This window comes from Cryptosporidium ryanae, assembly GCF_009792415.1.
Source record: "Cryptosporidium ryanae isolate 45019 chromosome Unknown contig_68, whole genome shotgun sequence".
Taxonomy (NCBI): Eukaryota; Apicomplexa; class Conoidasida; order Eucoccidiorida; family Cryptosporidiidae; genus Cryptosporidium; species Cryptosporidium ryanae.
The window spans coordinates 119,201-144,887 of NW_027125515.1; the positions used below are offsets into that span (position 1 = coordinate 119,201).

Genomic DNA, 25,687 nt, shown 5'->3' on the forward strand with positions numbered 1-25,687 from the left:
TGTAAACATGTCTATATAACATACCTGTATTGTTTTAATTGGTATCATCTTTGAATATGATGCAAGAACATGTAAACAAGAAATTCTAATATTCTTCTTCATTTTATTAAATAAAATAAGCAATTTTATTTGTTTAAATTCAAATTATACACTAACTTACATCATGTTTTATATTATCTAATGATACGTTGTCATTGTTATATTTGGATGAAAATTTAATGATTAAATCAACTAATTCTGGACAAACAAGATCAGGTCTAATTAGTTTTTCAGTAAAACCACATCTTGCAAAATGGGATAGTTCTCTAATTTTGGATAGTTTCATTTTGGAAAAAAAATATTAAATTTACAATTCTATATCAAGTTTTATTTTCAAATTTTCAGGAATTAATTTTTTTTAGATTAAACAAAAAAGTGTGGATAAAATATGAATTCGAAATTATAGAATAAGTAAATTTAAAACAAATGAAATTGTTACAACAAAATGTTAATTATTAAATGTAAATAAAGATGTAAATATTTTAAAAGAATATCTTTATCCTTTAAATACCTATTTTGTGTGTAAGGGTTATTCTGTGTGTATAAACTTGAGGCCCTTCTTGCGTAAAATAAATGTGTAAAAGAAAATTTATCAAATGATAATTATAAATGAAAGAGAATAATAAGCAAACTCACAGGGAATTATTACCAAATACAAATTTAGGTGCATCGTTTTTACCATTAGGTAACAATAAAAAAATGCCATTAAAAGGAAAACCAAATACAAGAAATAAGGGACCAGAATTGTCATCATTCTCGCCACCATTATCATCCTCTTTTTCGTCATCCTCATCGCACTCAACTCCTTCGCCAAAATCATCTTCCCAGAGTTTAAATAGAGTAAAAAACAAAAATTCATTACATAACAGTTCTGAATCAGAAGTGGAGTCGAAAAAAAATCCGAAAGTATCAAGCAAAAGTAAGAATGAAATAAGGAAAGAGATTAAGAATGTTAGTAGTAGTATAGCTAAAAATAAAAAACTGGTGTCTTCGGATAATGTACCAGACGACTTGAGAGCACAGTTTGAGTTAGCTGTAAATAAAGTTAGAGCTTATATAGAGAAGGAATATATAGACAAAATGTGCGAAATTGACACAGAAAATGCAATAAAGTTACAAAAAGAATTGAATAAAATATTAAAGTCTGAGAGGGATGCATTAGAAAGAGAAAAGTATAATTTTGAAAAACGTTTAAGAGAGGATATGGAAAAGGAAATGCATGCAATTATAGAAGTGGCAGCAATTGAAAATAAAAAAAAAGCAGATGTTTCCCTTGCTGAAATAAGAAAAGACATTGAGTCTCATTATTTATCACGACAAAAGGAGGTAGAACAAGAACTAATGGAGAAAAAGAAGTATCTTGATGAGGAGCTTGAGAAAAGGAAAAAAGAGCTTCAAGAAGAATTTGATAAAAAAAAGAGTGAATATCTGGAAACCATTTCAGAAAGAAGGAATGAGCTGGAAAAAGATTATCAAGAAAGAAAAAACACGAACGAAATTCTTTTTAAAGAAAAAATAAGTGTTATTGAGAAACAGTTTGAGGAGAATCTAAAAATAAAATTGGAGGCAGAACTTGCAAAGCACAATACAAAACAACAGAGCAGTATTATTGAGAAAGAAAAAGAGTACTTGCAAGAAAAGACCTTGGTAAATTCACTGAGAGAACAACTTGAGGCAATGACTGATCAGAAAAAAGAATTAGAGAAAATGAGTACCACCACAATAGATAGCATGAAAACTTACATTAAGGATCTTCAGGAATCCAGCGATATACAGAGAAATCAAATAATAACAATGGAAAAAACAATCAAAGCCATGTATTCAAAGGAACAAGAAACTATGGATCTTGTGAACAAAGCAAATGAGAAGTTGGGAAATATGATTGATATTAAAGAGGCGAAAAAAATAGCATATAATTCGCTATTGAAAGGAAAGGGAATACAAATACTTGACGAAACATTAAGGAATCACTATAAATTGATTTATATAAAAAGATCATTTGATACAATGAAAAGATTGATTTCAAGGCCAAAGGCAATTCCTATAAATGGAGATGGAAACGGGTTAAAGGGTCAGGACTTAACACTATTTTTACTTAGAAAGGAGCAACTTGCATTATTTGCTGAGAATCAAAATCTTATGGGAGAAGTTAAGGATTTGAAATCAAAGCATTTAGAGGAGTTAAAAAAAACACAAGAATCATTTTTAAAGTACAGAAAAGAAGTAGAAAGAGGTAGTGGTGAAGAGAAAAATATTGCTTTATTTGAAGCTTCAATGTTCAAATTTGCTACTATATTTAATTCAAAGGTTAAACTGAAAATACTGGATGCATTTTTAAGAATTGCAATAAACTTCGCAAGGGGGAAAGGAAACAATGATGAACCGAAGAAAGAGTCTACAAAACAAACAAATACATTAAGTAGGGATAAGGAATTTGTTTGCTTATTAAACTTGCTCTCGCAAAATTCAAGAATTAAATTATTTTCATATTGTTGGAGGAAGCTAGTTTTACAGACTAAGTTAACTCCTTTGAAAACACTACCTACAACTCCCTTTAATGACACAATAAACTACAAGGTTGGAAATATCGATTCCTATTATATGAGAGATTTTTTAAACAGTATTGGAAAAGATGGTAGTGTGATGAGTTTCGCCCACCAACCGAATTACTACAACAAACTACCTTCAGTAATTAATGTACAGAACAAAGCAATTTTTGTTCCACTTAGGAGGGACAATCCAATAACATACGGCACATATTTTAAGTACAACAAAGAATTACTATCTGAAAGCTGTGTAACTGGAAGGCCAGTAGGAAGCTTCAACAACTCTATAATTAAATAGTAAATAAATGAACTAAAATATATATTTAATTCGCTATATTAATAATCCCTCGTTTTCATTCTATTTTCTTTTTTAAAGGCAGCCTGAAAAACAACCAGATCTTCCACTAGAATCTGATTTAAATAATTGAAAACCTCTGGAATTTCCTTTTGAATCAGAATTAGAATTATTATTGTCAATTTTGTTAGTCTTTGGAAGGTTTCTTGCAATTTCCTCAAATAAAGTTTGGATATTATATCCTGTTTTGGCAGATGTTTCAAAGCTTAATATACCTTTTTCTTTTGCATAGGCAGATACCATATCTGCGTCAACAGTCCTGCTACTTTCAAGGTCTTGTTTGTTTCCAACAATTGCAACAACTATATCACTATTATTTATATTTTGAAGCTCAGAAATCCATGACTTCGCTCCCTGAAATGAATCTGAATTTGTAATATCATATACAACTATTGCCGCTGCTGCACCTCTGTAATACATTGGTGCTAGACTTCTGTATCTTTCTTGTCCAGCAGTGTCCCATATTTCAAATTTTACTATATATTCATCGTCTACATTAACAGACTGAGTCATAAATGCAGCACCTATTGTTGGCTCCTGATATTCATGGAATTCGTCTTTAGAAAACCTAACAAGAATACAGGATTTTCCAACTGAAGCGTCACCTAGTATAACCAACTTTAAATGCAAGGTTTTGGGGATCTTTACATTTGATTGAGACATTCTGTGTTTGTGCTCTCACCAGTTTGCGATTAGTTCATTTCAAAAGAGTCAAATGAATTAAAAAAAATTAAATTGAGAGATCAAAGTTATTAATTAACTTCTTCAATATGTAATATATACGATATTACAATATTTATGCTTAAATTTTTAAAATATACCTAAATAATACAATGTTAAAGCCCTTGATAGTTATTGGGCTTTAATATGGACGCCAATTTATCAAGCATCCCCCATCATTCTGATGTTCATGTCTAATAAATTATAAGGGGGCCAATAGTGAAAATTGGAAAAAAAAACGATAAAAAACAAATTCTTTCTAAGGCATTTTTTTTTAACAGATATCATAGTAGACAGAAATATAACACAAAAAATTTGTTTATTGAATAAGAATTGAGCATGACTCTTTACAATTTTTTTTTCTCTATTTCTTTGTCAAGTGCTAAAACCCCAAGCACCATAACATTAAGGAGTGACTTGCTTAGAAAGAAAATTTGTAATCTAAAATAATTATATGTAGTTCTCGGCTAAATTATCTGTAACTTACCGTTTTGTATACTCTTGGAATAAAGTTAGGTATGTGATTAGAGTAGGCATTTAAGTAATAATTTATTTTATTGTCCGTAACTCTATATGCGTATTGTATATATGGGTCAAACGGATATTTCGATCTTATTAGAGCCCAATAGAAAGATAAATATAAGATACTTATTCTTCTAGTGATAGTAGACAAAATCAAGTATAAGCCAAGTCCAATGGCCTCGAAGAACGCTCTTCTCTCATAAATTTTATTCTTTTTCTGGTTTGCAATAGTGAAAAATGAATTAAGCCTTTTATTTCCCAGTGTATGTTGATATTTTGAAAGTATGAAGATTGCCGTCACGGACGGAATAATGTAAATCATTGGGAAATTGAAGGTAAGTCCATAATAGGCAAATAGTGAAAGTAAAGAGTGAAAGGAGTCTTCAATAATAATTCCTTGCCAAAATTCTATCGTAAGAAATTTAATTGGTTTTTTGGAAACTTCATACAGATTGATTCCAAAACCAATAATAAAGAATAAGTTACATAGTTGAATAAAACGATATATAATGAAATTATTCTTAATTAAAGGGAAGAAATTTATTATTGATAAAATAACTGACAATAGAAGTGAAGTAAGAAGAGAATATACCATTATCTGTTTGTGTATTTCATTAACCGGTGCTTTTTCATTATTGTTTGATGGGCCAAATCTACTTTCGTTACCTTTTACATTGTCGTTGCTTTCAGAATTTTCCTCTAATTCCAATCTAGAATTAATATTCTTTTTAAACCATTTTCTCTTAAAATATTTTAATTGCGTCGATGTTGGGGTGGGGTATAAGTTATTGTAATATTGTTGCCAAGAATTGTTTTCAGACCAATTAAACTTTTCAAATTCACGTTGAGCTTCCTCAGACATAATTTTGTCAGGAAACTGCTGATAAATATTCGATTTAATATTGTTCTTCTGTAGAAATCTTTAGGTTTATTAAGAAATAGTTTCAAAAGTATAAATTATAATTTAAAATAAAGGAAAAAACCGCCTTAAAGTTAAGTTAATTCCAGGTGAAACTATAAGAAAAATAATAAACTATGCTAGTAATTTAGTTTAGTGGAGTTTAATTTAGATTTAACGATTAAAATTAAGCGAGTTTTTCCATCTCCATTCTAACTTCGTGGAAACAAGATACAATCGAAGCTAATTGTATTTTTTCACACGCGCCTCTAGAAAGTCTATATTCAATATCTGCTAGTCTTTTCATTAATAAAGGGACTACTTCTTCAGGCCAGTCTACAGTTAGTGATTTATTGTACAGACACTCAACAAAGTCCTGTGTAGAATATCCGTGTTCATTTTGAGCTTCTGTGAGTGCGTTGAAACCTTTTACAAAGTCGCCTTGTGAAAGCACACTGAATATTTTATCTGTTTCATTGCATGTTGGTATCCCCAAATTTCTGTGTACCATTGACTCATCAATAAAAGTATCAAAATTATGAATAGAATGGCCTCTTAGTTCTTCTGATTGTGCATATTCGTCTATATTTCCGTAATTACTCATACTAGATGATTGTAACACATTTAAAACCTTTCTCATATCACCCATAGATGAATTTATGAGTGATTCCTGACCTTTGTTTGTTATAAATATCCTCTCTGAAAGTGCAATTTCAGAAAGTTTCTGTTTTATGTCCTCTCTAGAAAGCGGAGAAAACCTAAATCTTGTACATCTACTTTGCAACGCTGGAGTGATTTTATTAACATAATTACAAATAATACAGAACCTAATATGTTCAGAATAGCGTTCCATTATTCTTCTAAGGGCCATTTGAGCAGTGCTAGTCATCATGTCTGCCTCATCCAATATTATTAATTTAATGTTTTCACAAAGATTTTTATTGCATTCAAAGCTTGAATTAACGTCTTTCATCTCAACATCACCTGTTTCTGTGTTTGAATTATTAACATCAGCGCTATTTATAGTAGTAGATGCACTCTCAGAAAAACTTTTTATAGCATCCCTAACAACATTAATTCCGCGATCATCCGAAGCGTTTAACTCCAGTACCATTTGGTTTTTTCTATCCTTATATATGAATTTACTTATTGCGTGAATTGTTGATGTTTTTCCGGTCCCTGGAGGTCCATGAAATAATAAGTGTGGTATCTGTCCAGATTTTATAAAATTTTCAATTGTACTAATTATTCCCCCTTGCAAAAGTAATTCTTGGATACCATTTGGTCTGTATTTTTCTACCCAAGGTAGCTGCACTTCATCCATATTTTTTTCTTATTAATTATAATAAGTAAAAAAATAATAAGTTACTTAAAGGAGTAATCAATAAATTTAAACAAGAATTTTGTAACTAGTTTAAATTTCAAATCAAAAGAAGTTATCTTAATTTCTTTTTACTACATTTAATATTTTACCCTTGCCCTCAGTAACTTTTTTGGCTCAAGTTCGTTGCCGCCGATAACCTGAACAAATAGCAAAGAGGAATTTCAAATGTTACATAATATGAGTCAAAAAATGAATAGAAGCAATAAACAGTAGTATTTGTGTCTAATATTGACATTTTATATTAAATTTAAATACAGGGAATGAATTAAATTAATTAATAAACTCATATAGAGGGTTTAGTATATAAAGAAGAAGTATAAACTACTAAAGGCAAACTAATTTAAAACTCACGATATTTAAACGTAAAAAAACTATCTAATGAAATTGAATTTTTTTGTTTTTATTCAAGTCATATTTACGCATATGTGTGCTAGTGTGTGTAGATATTTAAGTCTAAACAATGAGACGTTATGTAAGAAAAAGTGTGAAAACTATTTTGGTGTGTAGTCATTTTATCCAATAATTCTTCCAAATCCTTCAAAACATATACCAAAAAATTGAGGTTAAACTTAAACAATCAAGGTATATAAGTAAATTATAATTCAATGGAGTTGAAAATAATAATAATAATAAATAAAGGATTGACGCTTGAAAATAAATGAATTAGGTTAAATAACAAAACTCTGAAAATAAAGACTTTTAACAAAGGAGACAAAATTATAGTTATTCTACATTATTGTATTTTAAATAAATCAGAAATATACAAAAAAATTGAATAATTACTATCCTTTAAATATAAATTTTTGTATACATTTTTTTTTTAATAGGCTCAAGAATTTTTTTTTCCATTTTTTTGGGATCTACAATTCCTTTGTTTGAATCATATTATAGTTTATCTTATATTTATTTATCTAATAGATAAAACATTTTAACAATTACTAAAGCCTCCAAACAATAATGCATGAAGAGACAAGAATAGGGAACGGTAATTCAATTAATAGTACTAAAAACAACCTTTTAAATAATAACACGAAGAACACAATACAGTTTTCACAGGAATGTAATTGCTATAATACAGAGAATAATAATTGTTTTTTGCCGTTTCCTCAAACTTCCTCTCTTAATTCTTTGATTTCATTTTCAATTTCACCACCCTCATCAAGCGCAATACTACCTAATGGAAATCCCTTACAACAGACACACGAGCAATCATGTAATAATGAACCACCTGAGTACTACAAGAAATCTTGTTGCATTCCTTCAAATTCTATTTCAGTTTCTCCTTTTTTGAATGATAAAGTTTGTAAATTTAGTTTGGGCTTGTTCCAGGGTATAAGTAAGCATGAATTTAGTCGAAAGCAATTGAATAGCGTTATCAATTCAGAAAAAAACAACAACTGTGATTCTATTTTGAGAGAATTAACTAAAACAAATGAGACTAACAATACTGTTTTTAATACGTGTTCAAACAACAATGGGAATGGAACATTTCAAACACACAATACATCTACCAATTCAAATACAGCAATTAATTCACAAGTGTCCAAGTGCACTCAACATATAAATTTGAAAATAACAAATAAAAAAAATTCAAAAAAACATAATATTTCAACTTACGAACGCGAAAATACGCAAACATGTGGTTCAGTAAATATATTAAATGGAAGTGATCTTGAGAATACAAAAATACCAGCAGTTACTTCCAACATGAATTCCTCATCTGCCTCGAAAATAGAATCTTCTTCATCAATAGTTACAACAAACAAAGCATTAAACAACTTAAATACAACATCACCAAAAAATTACTCGTTTGTTTATAAACGGTTATATGACCATTTAGGGCCTGTAATGTTTCCAGTCGCACCGTTGAAAGGAATTAAACACCCAAGGGGTGTGTTAAAACTTTGGCCTACAAGCCACGATCGCGTTATTTCACAAAATTCCTCAAAAAGAAAAGTTCACAGATCATTATGGATTCCTTCGCAACTTGATTCAAAATATGACATCAATTCAAGCAATACTGTATCTGCATATCCAATGGCGTTAAAATTTGTAGAGGATGGAAATGCACGTGATGGAAGAAGTATTAAGAGAGAGATTGAGTGCCATTTATATATTTACCAAAGGCTTTCACAATTGCAACAAATTCAGGGTTACAATCATTTAGAGGATGCTTGGCCTTGTGCAGAATTAATTGGATATTATTTAGACAAAAAAAACCCAGGTAATTCAGTTTTGGTAACTAGAAAATTATCCGGACCAGATTTCTTTGATATTATAAGGTCTGAACACTCCTCCTCTGCAAATGCAGTTTATAGTAGGTGCCAAGCACTATATGAATATAACAAACTTCAGTGGTGTACTTTAGCTTTAACTAGAATTGCGCAATATTCGGCACTAGGAATAAGGCACAATGATATAAAACCAGATAACATTGTCTTAGATTTTTACTATCAGGATGAAAGCAATGAAAGACATTTAGATGTTAAAATAATTGACTTGGGAACAGCTTCAATGCACAGTGCAAAAGACTTTACAGGTGGAACTTCCTGGTATGAAAGCCCTGAACAAAAAATGCTAGAGTATTATACAAAAAAGAGCAGAGATATAAAATCGGCTAAAACAGTAGACATTGGACTCTCCTCGGATTCATGGGGTGCAGGTATCTCAATTGCAGAAGTTTTAATGGGAAGAAGGGTGGTTGATAGTATGAAAACACCATATGGCCCTGGACCTTTGGAATTTAGAGGAAAGGATGGATGGTTAATTGATCCTCAGGAGTGGGTTGAATTTGCAAAGATTGCACTTGGGTTTGATAATAAGAACACACCACCATACAAATACAAAATATGTGAAGAAGCAGCAAAATACATATTTAATATGCTTGTTCAAGTCAATTCAAGTAAAAGAGCGAATGTTAGTGACGTGATTCAAAGAATGGATTACTATACTCAAAGGGCTTATCAAGAGGTTAAATTAAAACATAAAACTAATTAGAAAAGATATAAAGATGTTTATAATTTTGTTTAGTTTATCATTGTAGTTTTTAAATATATTAAGTGATTTATTAATCTATTTTATCTTGTATTATATTAAATTCATAATTATTAAAATAATAGTTAATTATAACTTAATAATTATTTTATTTTAAAAATAAGTATTATCTTAAAAATGTAGCGATTAAAGACTAAATAGCAGAGCAAAATTGAGAGTCTTGAATGGATTCCAGCATTGGCCAAATAAATGCCTCTAGTTGGTTTGCATACTTTGTGTATATTGTATTTTTTGCGTTATAGAATCTGCAGTTATCAAACATTCTCTTCAGTTCGCTGCTAAAATCTTTAATAGTTTTATATTCTTTATTTTTAGCCTTTCGTTTCATTGTTTGAATATCAGTTGGTTCTTTTATAATCTCATAATAGTCAGAAGCTTCTCCAATGCTAACTGGTTTTCTAAATGGCCATGCGTTTTCGTGCCTAGAGAGAGTGTCTAACAATTGCCATATTTGATCATTCATTGATAAATCTGACTTGGATTGTTCAACAATATCTAGTTTTTGTTCAACCCATCCTACTTCCAATATACCTGGAATATCATTAGGTTTTATTCTTCCAGATTGAGTTAGAACTTTTTCAGCATGTTTACCAGTATCAGATCGATCAATATCCATGTATATTACTGGAGTAGACCCTTCATCGTTCATATGCTCGTCTTTAGACTCCTCATTTGTAGTTCTATTTTTATTAGTATCATTATTATTTTTAGTTGATTCTAAATTATCTTTATTATTTTCACATAATTGTTCATTCCTCGAATAATTTTCCCATAATTTCAAACCAGGATAAACCTTTAGGGGTCTAATCTTATTTATTGCCTTTAATAAAGTCATTTTTTGTTCATGGAAAAGATCAGAAAGTCTCAAATAATTTATCCCTGGTTCAATATAGCATTCCATTAAAGTTCCTCCATCATAGTCTTTTATATATCCAAACCATCTTTCTTTTGGCATAGTTACTTCCTTTCTGAAACCCTGTTTTCTAAAATATCCAGTGGCAAAGTTGTCCGCATAAGTTAAAAAATACTCAATGTTACTCTTTTTAACATGCTGTTTTAGGTGATTCATTAATCTCGTCCCATAACCTTTTACTTGTTCAGTACTTGTTACTGCCAAAAACGCGATTTCAGCGAACTTCTGTTCAAAATATGGACGAAAACAAACTCCACCAATAACTTTACCTTTTTTCAATAGGCAGAATGAATAGTGATTTCTGTCAAATATTAATCTAACAATATATTCTCTCGGCATTTTCGGTAATTGTTTTGCGAAAACATTCTTTAATGCAATCAATTTAATTAAGTGGTCTGGTTCACGATCATTAGTTAAACATTCAAAAGAAATTATTCCAAGTGCCTCTTCTTTGGCACTCCCACTGTCTCTATGCAGAAATCCAAGACCAGTTTCAGACAATAAACTTGATTGAAGTGTTTCATCGTCAGATATATATCTCAAGTGATCCCAAGCTTGCCTCTTTAAATGATCAATAGAATTTTCAGAATTTATTCCAGAAATTCTACACATTTGAATAACTAACTTCATACAAATAGCCCTACTTATATTTGTTTTAATTGCATACTTCGTAAATATACCTGAATTTTCAATATCGTTTAGAATCACCCCAATGTTTATAAATAGTAAAGACTTCAAGAAATTTAGATTAAACATTTCTGTAATCCTCCTCCCTGCAGGTGAGTCTCTCCTTAAAAATAGCTTCCATTGATTGTAATTACTCTCATAATTTTCATCAGGAAGGTAATTCATAATAAAACTTTTTACTGCTGACCTATTATTTTCTCTAATCATTGGAAATGGCCCTCTTTCACGAGTTTCAATATTTAACCATTGTTGTATATTTATTATAGAGACAATAGTAGATACTGCTTCCTCTAAAGTTACCTTAAATATCCTATTAGAGTCAGCACTACAATTCTCGTTATTCTCAACTGCAAATCCGTTACTCCAAATAGAATCAAAGCTCTCATATGATTTCAACAAATTAGGATCAGAGTATTCTTTATATACTTGTTCTAATTTGTCTTTCATGAGATTCTCAAAAACAAAGGGAGAGAATTCATTGAATACTAAAGTTCGAATTTCCCTATCAATACTAGCATCTTCTTCATTAAATGACATTAAGCTGTTAATTGATAATAACTATATAATGCCTAGTAATTATTTTCAGGTAATTTGAATAAATATTTTAAAACAGGTATTACAAATCGACTAGATTAAATTTAAATCGCAGTAATTCAAATGGCGCTAGCACAGCCGCCATTACAAATTGACATTAGCTTTGATATGCCACTAAAAAAAATTACAATACATGCTTAGATATACAAATATTATTATTCATACTAATAAAGTTGTAAGAACAAACTAGAAATGGTGTTAAATAAAAATATTATTGTTTTCTGCACATCGCTGAACAAAATAAAATATTAAGAAGGCCAATCCATTGAGGCATTTGTTAATTAATGTCCTCTAATATTTTTTAGTTGCAATCTAGAAAGTAAATTTTAATATTGTCTAATATTAATTCCTTTAAAGTAAGTTTTACTAAGGTAACAGACAGGGAGACTATCAACTAACTTCAAAAATAAGTGTATCAACATCTATCTAGTTAATAACATATTCAACAGAAATAATCTTTGATTTGTTGTCATCATGGTTACCGTTTAAATTTGCAGTGCCATTCGCATAATTCAATGCTTCTACCTTAATGATATCCTTATTGAACTCTGCCTCAGATAGTGTTGCGTTTTCACGTGTATTGTTGTTAGAAACTGGTGCACTTGGATGAGAGATTCCCGTTATTTCCTTTTCAGCAACTACTTCTTCATCATCTTGTTCTTCATGATTAGGTTGTTTAATACCAAGTGTATGAATTATTCTAAGCTCTTCATCTAAACCCAAAACTTCATTGACGATAACTGGGTGTAAAGTTGATGAGCCAATTCTAAATGTATTCGGCGAAGAAATATATTCTTTGCCAAGAACTTCTTCAACTTGTTTCATGAAATCATGTGCAATTTCAATTGAACTAACTCCACCCTGTAGTTTTAATCCGACTGTGCGCTTCTGAAGATAGCGTAATCTATTCGGTAGTACTAGTGTTCCATTAACAAAACTCTCATCATAGTAAGATTGCAAGCATTCTAAAAGTTCCTCATCATCGCCTGCAGCAACCTCCTTGTCACATGGTGATTCACCTTTTATTGATGATGATATTTCCGATAATAAGTATTTTAAATCTTCCGAATTTAAATTTGTTTTAACCTTTCCCGTACATGTAACAATGAAATCTGCACCACCGAGGATTGCACATCTAACTAATGAGGATAATCTCGAGGCTTCATGAATTTCTCCAATTTCCAAAACTACCTTCAATAATGTATGTTCACCTATCAGTGATTTAACACGTGAAATCTCACCTATTACTTTATCCATTTGTTCAATCAATAATTGATGAGTGTACTTGTATAACATTGGATATATAAAACTCCTAAAAAAATAATGTTAGAGTTCTATGAGTAATATAAACTAGTGTATACTTACCTGTAATCAACAACATATTCAACTTCATGAACCTTATAATACCCAATTGCATTAAATATCTCAGCATCAATAGCCTCGGGGCATCCATCACCTTTTGGCCATGCTACGACAGTTGAAAGTGAAGTGCTGGAATTTTCCGGAAGAGAGTATTTTATTGTAGGAATAAATTGTGGATATGCTGAAATTGAAACTGGGGCCAGTAATTTATCAGTCGTTGCCTCTTTAATGGCATTTCTCAAAAGCTTTGTATTCATTTCTGAGCTATATAGAGTAAGCTCACAAACTTTTGCAATATTTTCTAAAATTTCCTTTCGATTATCTCCCATTTTTTCAAGAAAATCAATTTTTATTCCTTCTATTTAAACTGTCTATATCTTCAAATTATTCAAACTTAAGGATATTATGAACTGATACTTCGGGAAAACCTTTAGTACCCAAAAATTAGTTTGAAGATCTAAATTATTGTTAAAAAGTTTTATTTTTCAATTTCTCACACAACTTTCTGTTGTTCCTATTCCAATATAATACTATATTAACTGAAAAACTTATTTTATTACATTAAAAGCAAGCATGCACACTATACGTACTCAAGTGTCTATAATGTGCTTTATTCTATTTTTAGAGATTCAGAAATAAAAATTAAAAAAATTTAGCAAAAAAAGAGAAAAAAATATACATATAGCAAAAATCAAAATTTAGATTATTTGAACACATTTGTCGTTCATAACAATTATCTCTAATAAAGTTTTTTATTTGATATAATCATACTTGTTTTTTTTATCTTACACTGAAGAATGTATAAAATAATATTCTATAAATATAAATAACGTCATATCACAGTTCGTTTTCAATGATCGATTCAATAGTTTGTGAATAATGAAAGTTGGGAATGATTTCAGATGTATCCATACTTGTGAAATAGCTTGAAAATGCAGTTTCTGATTGAAATCTATTCAATTCCATGCCTTCTGAACTACCATCAAAGTCACTACTGATTAAGTCGACGAAATCTCTGCTAGTATCTTTTCTGTAATCACTACTTGACCCTTGATTCTCCTGAGTAAGTGTCTCAATAGGATTAATTCTCCAATAATTGAATGAATTAAACTAAAATGAGTTAAAATAATGCAATATTTAAGTTCAATTGAATTTAAAATAGGATTAGAAATGATATCGTAAAAGAACGAAGTACACGGTAAATAGAACTTGAAAGATAGCTCGAAATAAAAAGACTTCCTAAGTAACGTTTATTTCACAGGTCCATCGTATCTAATTCTATTCCGGTTACTAGTATTTAAATGTCAAGAAATAACATTAACAAATAAATACCTTCGATCTCGGTATTATATTAAAACCAATCCACACTTTTATTTTTCAATTGAATCTTAACCATACAGCAGTTTTCACTGGTTTGGAGTTATGACAGGTGATGTTATACAACTATTTGCTCACAATCAATATTATTAGTATTGCATGAACATATCAACCAATCAAATCCATCCCTGGTGGCAGTATGGTTTATTAGTTTATAATTTCGACGAACCTGATCATCAAGAGTGTCCAACTGATTCTCATCAATCTCAGAAAAGTTAAAGCTATCGCTATTTGATGTATTTTTAACAAAATCAGTGATTGGAGGGAACATGTATTCAACTATTTCTGAAAGCGTCTCATACCTAAAAATAATTTGTGAATATAAAGCAACCTAATAAAAGATGTTATATAATTAAACTTACGTTTTCGCATATGTTTTATTAATATGATGTATAACCCCTTTTGGATCAATAATGAATATTTTACCTTCAGGTATTCCAACATGAGAATAAGAGCGATAGTCAGTGTCTCTATTACCAAATCCTGCATATAGTGGATTCCTGTAAACTGGAAATAAGCTCCTAATGTCTCTTAATGCCGCTATTTTGAAAATGTATGGCTTTCTATCAATAACCTCTCTTTTAAAAGAAGGGAATAGACGATCTGGTGACAAAAATACAGGACCGTCTGGCAATGTAACGTTCCCATAATTTCCAACCTGTTTAAGTCCAAATAAAAAATCCCTAGTAGCATCAGCTTGACCAATAGCTCTGGCAGTTAAGTATACTATTTTGTAACCATTGTCTTTTATTTTAGTCATCAGCTCTGCAACACCACTATGAGACCAGTCTCTTCCTACTATGGGCATAAGTTGTCCAAGCACATCAGAGCGCGTTATAGTCCCATCTACATCTGATACAACGATTCTTGAATCAGGTGGCCACATATATATTGTTCCACTAACCGTTTTTTTTCCTTGAAGTGAAGATTCAACAGTATAAGTTACCCTATTGGCACCCCACTTCAAATTCATGCTCTTTAATTGATCTGACGTTGGTCTCAGAGAGTGCTTAAAATGTCTTTGGGGAGGTTTAGTTCTACACATGTACATACAATCGGCTGCACTGATCTGACTATCCTCCCTCGTTAAATCTGGTGAACTTGAAATGCTTTCTATACTTTCAAAAGAAGAAGCGTCGTATTTATCTGCAGAAAAATGAGTTGGAATACAGCTTTGAAGAGGAGATTTAATCGATTGAGGCAGTGTAGACGATAAACATCTTTCGAATCTTTCTATGTCATTCCTTTGGTCAATGGACTTAATTCGTATACAATCGTCAGATGAAGAACGCAATTCTCTAATTTCATCCCTAGATATTCCCAAAAACTTACGTATTGCTTCTGTAGAAGGAGGTCTTCCAAATATAACAATAGATGTTAGTAGAGGATAAAATGCTTTTATAGGGTAATATGGAGGTTTACCATTAATAATTGCAACTAAACAAGGATGATACCACAGATCTGGATCATTTTCAAATTGATCGAAAGAAACTATATTGCTTCTAAACACATACTCATCATGTTCGGAATCACCAACTCCGCCAAAAATTAAATGACCACATAAGGACAACGTAACATTGTAGTTTTGAAGAGTACTCGAAATACTTTGATTTCTTAAAGGTTCAATTTCTTTTAATCTAGACTGTTCAACACTGGAATTATTGACAAATTCTATTGTCGTTTCAAATGACCTGGTATGAGATATATCTATATTGTTTTCAACAACCTGATTTTGAATATTTATGTTTTTTGGGGAACAATGTGGCGACTCGGTTGGAGATGAAATATTTCCCGTAAAATCATCAGAACCTTCTACATTATGAACAAAATAAGCCTCTCCTGCTGCTCCAAGCTTCATCTTTAGTGGAATCTCATTCCCATTAACATTTATTGAAACATTCTTTTCCCTACTTTTCAATAGCTTTGCCTTGCCAAATCTAACATGAAAAGGGGTACTTTGCAAAGACCCATCTGGCTGAGGCACTACAATAATGTCAATACATCCACTAAGAGTTGCCTGATTTATGTCAAGAACAGAACTAACAGAATTTACGATCCTTCCCCACATTGCTTTTTACTTGAAAACAAAATATAATTCATATTACAAAAAAACTTCTCGCTTTAAATTAAAACTTTAGTTATAGTGATTTATCTAACACTCACTATTATTATAATTTGAACTTATTTTATGGAAAATTTTTTGATTAATTGTTAAAGTTATAATGTAATAGAAGTACTTGTTTTTTTTTTTCAAATTATCCCCTTTCTATTTTCACAAAGAAAAAAAATACTAAGTTTCGCGGTTATGAAAATAAATTCCGAGAGGGGATGATTTAAAAAAAAAACTATTTCTGGACTATTATTATTTAATATATAATGAATTATTTTTTAATTTTTTTTATGTGTCATATTTAAGTGATATTTGTCGCTCACATATGAATTTTTGTGTGTTTTCTAAACTGAATTACATTCAATAATAAACTTGGTATTTCTAACAAACAATTATTCGTGGGAAATGTGCGCACTCGCTGTTTTTATGATTTAATGTATTTATATACATTTAATTTTCTTTTGTGCGTTTTAGTTAATAGAAACTTATTTGTGTTTTCTTTTGGGAGTATTCAAGTGGTTTTTACTTGTGCGGGGACTAATGATTTAATTGCTTTCCTAATTAAGCTGCAACATTATTCAAATGAACACGGAGAAAATAGAAATAAAAGATACTGATCCAAATGCACCTTTATTACCATACTTAAGAAGACTATTTAACACATTAAATAAGGAGTTGTGTTTGTTCTATTTACAATTAAATCTACCTTACATGTATTCTGTTCCATTTATAGAACAAATTGAATACAACAAAAATAAATTGGATAATGATGAGACATATATTTCAAATTTAAATAAAGTATTTAATAGAGACGATAAAGTGGAGTTGGTTAAGACTTTTTACGTTTATCGCCATTCAAGAGAGTATTGTTTCATTGAAAGTTGTATAGATAGTGTAAGAATAAGTTTGAAATTTTTCTTAAAATGTGAGTTTGAAAGAAATTTGTTTAGACAACTCACTATTTTCATGAAGAAGAATTCTGACCACTTGAGAATAGTCAGAAAAAAACCATTAGATGGTTTTGACATTAGTTTTTTAATTACAAATAAACTTCTTAATTTCGGGTTTAATAGAAGTATTGCAGATTATAATAAAACTATCGGAAATAAAAACATGGGTAAATACGATATTATTCACTTTATATTAAAATTTGTTGTGGATATTGATAGACAGATACAGGATAAAATCCTTAAAGTTACTTTCTTTTCAAGGTATTATATTCGAAAATTACTTGAATTTGTTGATTTAAATACATTTTATGGTCAAAAGGAAGTAGCTGATAATAAGGAAGAAACAGAAAACAATAAGGCATTAGAGTCAGAAATTAAAGTAATTCAAGAAATTAAAGACTCAAGGAAGGGAATAGATACTGATAATAAATTAATTAAAGGTAAAAATAACATGCTCTCTTCCCAATTAAATGATTCCATAGGAAGAGATGCTATTGTATTAAAAGCCCTCAAAACTAAAAATAGAATAAAAAATCTACTTAACTAACTATTAAAGTTGTAAAAGTTAACGAGAAATTGTACTACAGAACTCTCATTATCGAAGGTAACTTCCAAATTACTTGAATTGCTTGAAAAAGAATGATTTGAAATTGACTCTTTTGCGAGAATTACTATTTGATTTTCAGAAGAACAACATTCGAGTTTGTACTTAATTTCTAGTGTATTTGATTGTGTTTGAAAATCAGTTGAACAAGAGCCATTAATTGATGAATTTACTTCATTGTTTGCAATTATTTTTCTGGTTTCACTAGTGTTTGCTCTTAAAATATAAACTATCCAATTTAAGGAAGGAAATTTATTCCTGATACTACTTTTTAGTTTTGCGATATCAGTGCTATTACTATTATTGCCACTATAATTGATGTTTCTTTGGCAATTTATTCCATTTAAAAGCAACATCTGCTTTAATTTAACTGCTTTTCTTTGAAATTTTGAATTAACAATATTATTATATATGAATACACTAACACAAAAGTTGGAAGCTATATCATTTGTAGCCTGTTGATTTAATATTTTGGGTATAAATTTCCTGTATTTAAACATAATTAATAACTTGAATAGTATTCTCTCAAGTATGATCTCAAATCCTACAGCAGAAACTATTTCAGATCCATTGTTTATATTTGTGTTTTTGTAGAAAATAACATTGTTATTATTTGTATCTATGAACCAATTATCAAATCTTCCACCTTTAACGAGAAGTATAATGTTTGTTTTCTTTGTTATTACTTGTGATGTGTTTGAATTTTGTCTGTTTTCAAATATTAAATCCATTATACAACCAACCTTACAGATAGAATGGGTTGGATTATTTCTTAATTCGTTTAGATTTTTATTGACAGATTGAGGTTGATTATATTGTTCACTATTGATTTCTCTGGAGAATAAATAAAAAAAAAAACCTGATTCAAAAAAATTGCTGCTTGAAAATAACATTGGGTCAAAGTAACTCTGTGATACAACAAGATTCACATTTCTAAGTAATTTATTAAAAAGTGAAATCCTGTATAAAACTTTGAATAAATTAGGTGTTATAAATTTATGATTTATTTCAAATTCATCTTTGAACAAATACTTAGGATTATAAAACTTGTCATTATATTTTGATATATTATAAGTTGTGTTTTTATTGTTTATTAAATTTAGATGTAGTGGATACCTTACCGTCTTTGCAATTCTTTTATAATACTCATTTTTACATGTAATGATAAATTTTTTCTTCTCATTCTCAAATAAATTAAACAATTCAAAAGCTCCTTTGTTAATTATATTCACTAAATCTTTAATTAGGCCTTTAAAATCATCAATGATATATAGTATACATTCAACTACTTTCTCCAATATAGATGGGTAAGAAAGTATTTTTAACCCCAAATAATACGCAACAATCTGGTCACTAATATCAACGTCTGCCGAATCTGAATCCTCATTTTCAATATCAAAACACCCGTAACAATTTGCATATTCAGCAAGAGAAGTAAATGTAATATTTTGAAGAATATTAAAAAACTTTCTCTTTGAAAATCCCTTTGGTATCATACTTTGAAGCCACAATTGTAGATGTTTTGCCTTATCATATTTAATGCCTATCCAACTTTCCAACAGGGTAATAAATAACTGTGAATCTCCCCAAACAAATATAGGTCTTCCAAAAAGCAATTCATATGGTTTCAAAGTGTTTATTGCTGTAATTACAATCTCTACATCATAATAAACAGCAAAGTTGTAATACCACAAAGGGAATATATTAATGTTACTATTTACTGAATAATTGCTTTTTGGGAGTTCAACAAATGAATAATCCTCAAATTCTTCACCAATTCTATCGTTTATTTTAACAACAATCTCATAGGCCCCCATTAAAATTTCTTTTGGATGAGCATTGACCAATATTTCCATATTATTATTTGAAACCGTATTTATGAAGTTATCCTGAGTATAAATAGAATCAACACAAAATCTTTTAATGACTGCACCTGGTCTAATACCCTGTCCATCTCCCAACTGAACTGACATGTTTTTAAGAATGCTATTGCACAAAATTAATGGAATTCCTGTTTTTTCTAGTAATAAAACTGTCAAAGGATTTTCGAAAGGGGATATGTCTTCACTTACTTCACTTTTTACCTTATTCTGAGGAATTTTTTTGTTTTTTTTAAATTTTTTGTTTTTCACTTGTGGACTGTTATGATTTTTATCACCACCCAAAAAAATGAGATAGTCGTCTTTAATACTAATGTTATTATCGTTTTCATTTATTTCATATTGAGTAGTTTCGTCTATTCTTATATTCTTATTATTGTTTTTTGGGATTAAAATAGGAATCTCAACCTCTATTGCATCATGAGTTCTAAATATATTCTTAATAAACGTTATCAACTCCAATCTCTTTTTGTAATAATTGTGAATAATGACTAGACTATTAGAACTTAAATCACTTCCTTTAAAAACGTATGTATTTGTCCTAAAAAGAAGATAGGACAAATTAGTCTTACTTTGAAAGTTTATTTTGTCTAATAATCTGTTTTCGAGAGAAAATAGTGTATCTAATATTTGATTGTTCTCATGGATATGTGGATTTCTACTGATAATATCACATATTTTTACAGAGCAATATTCGCTGCTTTTTCCTTCGCTAACTAAATCTTTTGAACTGCTTTTATTTGTTTCACGAACTTGGAGATACAATTTGGCCTGTTTTAAAATCCATTCATTATATAGAAGTTGATTTGATGTCGGTCTTTTATTTGGATCATCACTTAACAATGACTTTATTAAACTCTGGACATTCGGAGGAATATTTGAATTTGTTGGAAATGATTTATGTGTAGTTAATTGTGAAAGTATTTTGACCCTTTCCATTCCTGTAATGAATGGGGGATAATGCATTTCAAATAATATCACTCCCAAACTAAACATATCTGCACTTTGATTGTAATTATTCCCTTCTGATTGTTCTGGTGCCATGTAAAATAATGTACCCACTCCTGAAGAAAGTTTCTTGCTTCTCTCAAATGAATTCAAATTATTATTATCAGGGGAAGAATCTTCAAACATATTTACAAAGGTAGTAAGACCGAAGTCTCCAAGTTTAACCATATACCAATTCTCATCTAGATTATGATTTTGACTGTTCTCCAACTGTAGAAAAATATTAGATGGTTTTAAATCACGATGAATAACACCTTTTCCATGTAAATAGGACAATCCCTGAATAATTTGGTAAAATATATCCCAAATTAACTTATTGTTATTAATCAATAGTCCTTGATCAATTGCAAATTGAAGAGAATATCCAGAACAATATTCCATCTGAATATACAAATAAATAGACCTTCTTATATTCTCTTCTTTTTCTTCTTTAACACCTTTCATATCATTAACATTAACTTGTAAATACTCATTTGTTATGTACCTAGCTGTTATTGCAGAAAATTGTGACAGCAACTCTGGGGCAAATGAACTACAAAGACTACGATCTAAGAGGTCGTTTTTAATGTATATATTATTATCATCAACGGGTTCTTGTACCCATGCGTGGTAATATCTAACTATTTTTTCGTGATTTAAACATGCAAGCATAGCTGCCTCATTAATTAATATTTGATTCTCATGTTTATTTTTAGAACTTAAAGGTATTTGTTTGATTGCGTATACACATTGTCCACCAAATTTCTCACGAACCATAAAAACTGATCCAAAACCACCAAATCCTAGTACTTTAATCACCTCAAAATTATCTTCAAATCTCCCAGAACATAGTCTATATGAATCGCCTTCTAAATCATTTGTCTGAATATATTCATCTCTTTCTTTAAATTTCTCACTAATGTCGTTGAATTCTATATTACATAAATTGTTGCACATAGGTAGTCTAATCTCTTCATTTTTGGTTATACTATGCAGTTTTGTTTTAATAATATTTATAAAATCAGATATAGAGTAAATTTTATCATTATTATTGCTAAAATACTCTTTAGAAGAAAGTTTTATTTTTTCTCTGTCACTCTTCTTTATGTTGTAGAAAGATGAATAATAAACACGAAATGGGGAAGTTGGATATAAATTATTGATTGATATTTCCACCTCTACTCCCTTAAATCCTATTTTTTCAGCATTAATTCCAAAATCAAGATCCTTTGAGTCACCAAAACTAGGTACTTTTAAACTTTCCGAATGGGTCCTGCCTTCATCATATTTGGCAAAGCTTTCTCCGAAATTATTTTGTAAATTAATTATTTTGTTATTACTTATTAAAAGAGTTGCTACAAATTCATTCTTATAAGATCCAACCTTTTTTATATTCCTCAGATTAGAGTTAGTAGAGGAATCAAAAATATAGTCACATTCACCAGTTTCATCTTCGAATTTAATTAAACCACTGCTTTTGTCAAACAAAAATGTTGAAAACACACCACATAGCTTTACACTCTCTTTAGAAAGAAATCCAAAATCCAGGACATGAACAATGATCTGACTGTCTTTAAAAATGCATTCAAGTTCCCCTATTAAATCTCTATTTTGATGTTCTTCCATTACAGTATGTCATAGTAACAATAAATTGTGTAATGAAAGGTTAATCTTTAAATAAAAACAACACTCAATTACCGCCAAAACATTCATGAAAAAAGACCAATTTTATATACACTGGCACAACATATAACTTTATTTGATTTTATGAGATGTGTACTTGATCTAATATACATAATTATGATATCTGTGAAATGAGTATATACAGATGATTCTATTGGTACTTATTGGTGCATTTGAGCCAATACTGAATGTTGGGAATCTGACTTTTATATTAAAAAATTTAAGGGAATTAACGGGAACGAAGGCTATTATTATTAAGTATGATGATCCTAATATGTGTTTTCCTATGGAAGGAAGATTTAGATTGAATAAGAGCAACAACTATTCAGAAAATTTTAACTTCTCAGAATCAGAATTTAGCCAACAACAAATATCAACAAAATCAATGTTAGAGGTGATATTTAGTATAAAACGAAAATTTATAAGAGAAACCTTTGGTGATGATGGGACCCATCCAGAGCTGACCCTACTTGGAATCACAAGCATGGACATATATCCAAGCAATAATCATGAATATGTTTTTGGACAAAGTGATCCGGATAAGGGAATAGCAATAATATCAGGGCACAGATTATATCAAAAGGATATCAATGAAGTAAAAATGAGTGTCAGACTACTAAAGGTTGTTATGCATGAATATTTCCATCTACTAAAACTTTCACATTGTAATCAAGATTGTATTATGTCTACAGTTCGTTCTATACACGATTTAGACAATAGAACATTAGATTGTTGTGAAAAATGCCTAAGCTATATCAAAGCCAATAACTCTGAATCTGAGCTAGTGAAAAACTTTTCTGAAGATTTACTAATGCTAAATGAAGAAAGATCAATGTCTTGCATATAATTGTGTGGTATAATAGCACTGCTATTTTCACATTCTCTTTTGTTTTTTTTAATTGAAGACGAGTACGTACTTATAATACCATTTTGAGATGATATTTCATGCTTCAATACATCTTCGGAACTCAATCCAACCAAGTCTTCATTGTCCAAGTTGTGCATATGATGATTTACGTTTGCATTACTTGCTTTTAGTGTTAAAGCGTTGGAAACGATACGGATAACTGGGACTACACTTTTGTTTAATAAATATAATTCCCAAAGACCAAAATTTGCAGAAATGTATGCTCCCATATTTTTTTTAAATTCGTCATTTTTCGAAACTGTAACAATGGAGTCATCTTCATTGTTTTTACGGTTGCTTTGTAAATTTATATTTTTTGTTATATATGAGTTTATATCAGATCCGTATGACCATAGTTCTCCATTAACTTCATTGAGAATATCTGAAACGAAGTTGTAATCTTTGTCATTTTCATTTAGTGATAAAATAGGAAATAAAACATTTCTGTGTTTATTTACTAGAGTATTTACCAAGGAAATTAACCAAACTGTGTCATTTGTTGCTGTAAATACTGAAATCCTTATTAGTTTTTTAATAAAACAACATAAAACTGTCATTGGAATTAGTGGTGACATCAACGATATTGAAATCAAGCTAAATAATTTACCCCTTGTTTTTAAAAAAAATATAGGTGGACTAATAATTTCATACAAACGACGGTAATAACCTGTACTTATATTTTCATTGTCATTGCTCTCAATAAAAGAGCTTTCGTTCAATCTATTGTTTGTAATAAGATAAAAAAGTCCTGATAGTGAAACAACGGAAAGTGATAGTTTATCCATATCATCGATTCTATCCCCACTATTGTAAACTCCATCGTAACAACTCTTAAAAATGTCAGCAAGCTCGAGTGGATTAGATATAATAGGAATAACGGTTTCAGAAACATATTCCAAAGTATTCTTCAAAATCTGTACACTAACTGTTTGGTTAATACTGTTGTTTTTATTCAAAATAAACTTTACAAAAGACAGCCACAACTTTTGGTAAATGAGTCTATAGTCTTTCTCAAATTTCTTGATTTTGTTAGTGTATTTTTCATCTTCAACCATATTTGAGGCAAACAACAAGTCATTTCGGATGGTTTTATTATCTTGGGGCTCTTCAACTATTTTTGGAACGTCTAATTTAATTAATATATAATAAGTTCTAAGTGATATTGTTGTTGTTTTATCTAATATTTCTACACTATCATCGTCCTCAATATCCAGTTCTGTATGAAAAAGATTATTAATATTCCCAGAAATACATTTTTGAATTAAGTTATATATATGCTTTAAAAAAAAGCATCTTAAATCCTTGAATCTGTTAATATATTTACTCAATAATAAATCTTCGATAGTGAAAGCTTGATTTGACACACACATTTTGTTGTCAAGTATTATTCTCTTTAACTCACTTTTTTTTATTGAACTTAATAATATACATCTAATAATGTACGTACTTACTGACACAGGGAAGTTCAATACATTATTAAAGTTACCTTTTTCTTTTATATTTCTGTATTCTCTAATTAATACATCGTCTCTTAACCATTTAAAAAATGACTGAATAACATATGTCCTCAACTTTTCTCTGTTTGAATTTAAACAACTCATAAGTACCTTATTTCCTTGTAATTCATCATTTCTGTTAGAAATAGTTCCCATAATTATTGAGGATATTTTCAAGTAAAATCTAACGTATTCTCTCAATTTCAAAACTGACTCGCTATAATTTGAATTTATTTTTGAATTAGTATCTTCAGAGTCAAAATAGTTATCAGAACTAATCAATATATCAATAGGTGTTATTTCCATTGTTTCTTTCTTAATTCCTGAAATGACTTTGTCTATATTCTTTAAGACATTCATTATTGTCACTGGACTTAACTCTCCAGCTTCACAAGCCTTTAGTAGGTCATTAGTAATTTTGATCAAATTTTGAGTCATATTAAATATAGCTATTTACTACTACAGTTTAAACAAGTTTCCATGAATACTAATTCTTACAGAAAATAATCAAGTCAGATAACTATAAAGTTTTATAGATGTCCTTTATTTTTTAGTAGCCATGTCAAAAAATAACTATTTATAGCGCGTTAGGCGCTCTGAATTATGGACAGGTATTAAT

At 29.7% G+C, this 25,687-nt stretch overlaps 12 protein-coding genes across 12 annotated transcripts; 4 read left to right on the top strand and 8 right to left on the bottom strand.

Annotated features, from left to right (window-relative positions):
• Positions 1–648: 648 nt before the first annotated feature.
• Positions 649–2,883, top strand: FG386_003240 (uncharacterized protein; the record flags this gene model as incomplete). The annotated part of the gene is made up of 1 exon (XM_067342468.1): positions 649–2,883. One exon carries the CDS (start codon positions 649–651, stop codon positions 2,881–2,883), a length of 2,235 nt encoding a protein of 744 aa, XP_067198409.1.
• A 72-nt stretch (positions 2,884–2,955) lies between these two features.
• Positions 2,956–3,603, bottom strand: FG386_003241 (Rab5 like small GTpase; the record flags this gene model as incomplete). The annotated part of the gene is made up of 1 exon (XM_067342469.1): positions 2,956–3,603. One exon carries the CDS (start codon positions 3,601–3,603, stop codon positions 2,956–2,958), a length of 648 nt encoding a protein of 215 aa, XP_067198410.1.
• A 529-nt stretch (positions 3,604–4,132) lies between these two features.
• On the bottom strand, positions 4,133–5,044 carry FG386_003242 (uncharacterized protein; the record flags this gene model as incomplete). Its single annotated transcript, XM_067342470.1, has 1 exon — positions 4,133–5,044. One exon carries the CDS (start codon positions 5,042–5,044, stop codon positions 4,133–4,135), a length of 912 nt encoding a protein of 303 aa, XP_067198411.1.
• Positions 5,045–5,267: 223 nt separating this feature from the next.
• On the bottom strand, positions 5,268–6,404 carry FG386_003243 (replication factor RFC3 AAA+ ATpase; the record flags this gene model as incomplete). Its single annotated transcript, XM_067342471.1, has 1 exon — positions 5,268–6,404. The coding sequence occupies one exon, from the start codon at positions 6,402–6,404 to the stop codon at positions 5,268–5,270; it is 1,137 nt and encodes a 378-aa protein (XP_067198412.1).
• A 1,017-nt stretch (positions 6,405–7,421) lies between these two features.
• On the top strand, positions 7,422–9,461 carry FG386_003244 (uncharacterized protein; the record flags this gene model as incomplete). The annotated part of the gene is made up of 1 exon (XM_067342472.1): positions 7,422–9,461. The coding sequence occupies one exon, from the start codon at positions 7,422–7,424 to the stop codon at positions 9,459–9,461; it is 2,040 nt and encodes a 679-aa protein (XP_067198413.1).
• A 190-nt stretch (positions 9,462–9,651) lies between these two features.
• FG386_003245 (uncharacterized protein) lies at positions 9,652–11,655 on the bottom strand (the record flags this gene model as incomplete). Its single annotated transcript, XM_067342473.1, has 1 exon — positions 9,652–11,655. One exon carries the CDS (start codon positions 11,653–11,655, stop codon positions 9,652–9,654), a length of 2,004 nt encoding a protein of 667 aa, XP_067198414.1.
• A 483-nt stretch (positions 11,656–12,138) lies between these two features.
• Positions 12,139–13,403, bottom strand: FG386_003246 (uncharacterized protein; the record flags this gene model as incomplete). The annotated part of the gene is made up of 2 exons (XM_067342474.1): positions 12,139–13,024; positions 13,078–13,403. The coding sequence occupies 2 exons, from the start codon at positions 13,401–13,403 to the stop codon at positions 12,139–12,141; spliced, it is 1,212 nt and encodes a 403-aa protein (XP_067198415.1).
• Positions 13,404–14,809: 1,406 nt separating this feature from the next.
• Positions 14,810–16,519, bottom strand: FG386_003248 (uncharacterized protein; the record flags this gene model as incomplete). The annotated part of the gene is made up of 1 exon (XM_067342476.1): positions 14,810–16,519. One exon carries the CDS (start codon positions 16,517–16,519, stop codon positions 14,810–14,812), a length of 1,710 nt encoding a protein of 569 aa, XP_067198417.1.
• A 624-nt stretch (positions 16,520–17,143) lies between these two features.
• On the top strand, positions 17,144–18,058 carry FG386_003249 (relation to actin related protein 2/3 (Arp2/3) complex subunit 4; the record flags this gene model as incomplete). The annotated part of the gene is made up of 1 exon (XM_067342477.1): positions 17,144–18,058. The coding sequence occupies one exon, from the start codon at positions 17,144–17,146 to the stop codon at positions 18,056–18,058; it is 915 nt and encodes a 304-aa protein (XP_067198418.1).
• An 18-nt stretch (positions 18,059–18,076) lies between these two features.
• On the bottom strand, positions 18,077–22,608 carry FG386_003250 (Ser/thr protein kinase; the record flags this gene model as incomplete). Its single annotated transcript, XM_067342478.1, has 2 exons — positions 18,077–18,102; positions 18,132–22,608. 2 exons carry the CDS (start codon positions 22,606–22,608, stop codon positions 18,077–18,079), a joined length of 4,503 nt encoding a protein of 1,500 aa, XP_067198419.1.
• Positions 22,609–22,810: 202 nt separating this feature from the next.
• FG386_003251 (uncharacterized protein) lies at positions 22,811–23,393 on the top strand (the record flags this gene model as incomplete). The annotated part of the gene is made up of 2 exons (XM_067342479.1): positions 22,811–23,356; positions 23,379–23,393. The coding sequence occupies 2 exons, from the start codon at positions 22,811–22,813 to the stop codon at positions 23,391–23,393; spliced, it is 561 nt and encodes a 186-aa protein (XP_067198420.1).
• Positions 23,394–23,415: 22 nt separating this feature from the next.
• Positions 23,416–25,506, bottom strand: FG386_003252 (uncharacterized protein; the record flags this gene model as incomplete). Its single annotated transcript, XM_067342480.1, has 1 exon — positions 23,416–25,506. The coding sequence occupies one exon, from the start codon at positions 25,504–25,506 to the stop codon at positions 23,416–23,418; it is 2,091 nt and encodes a 696-aa protein (XP_067198421.1).
• Positions 25,507–25,687: the final 181 nt, after the last annotated feature.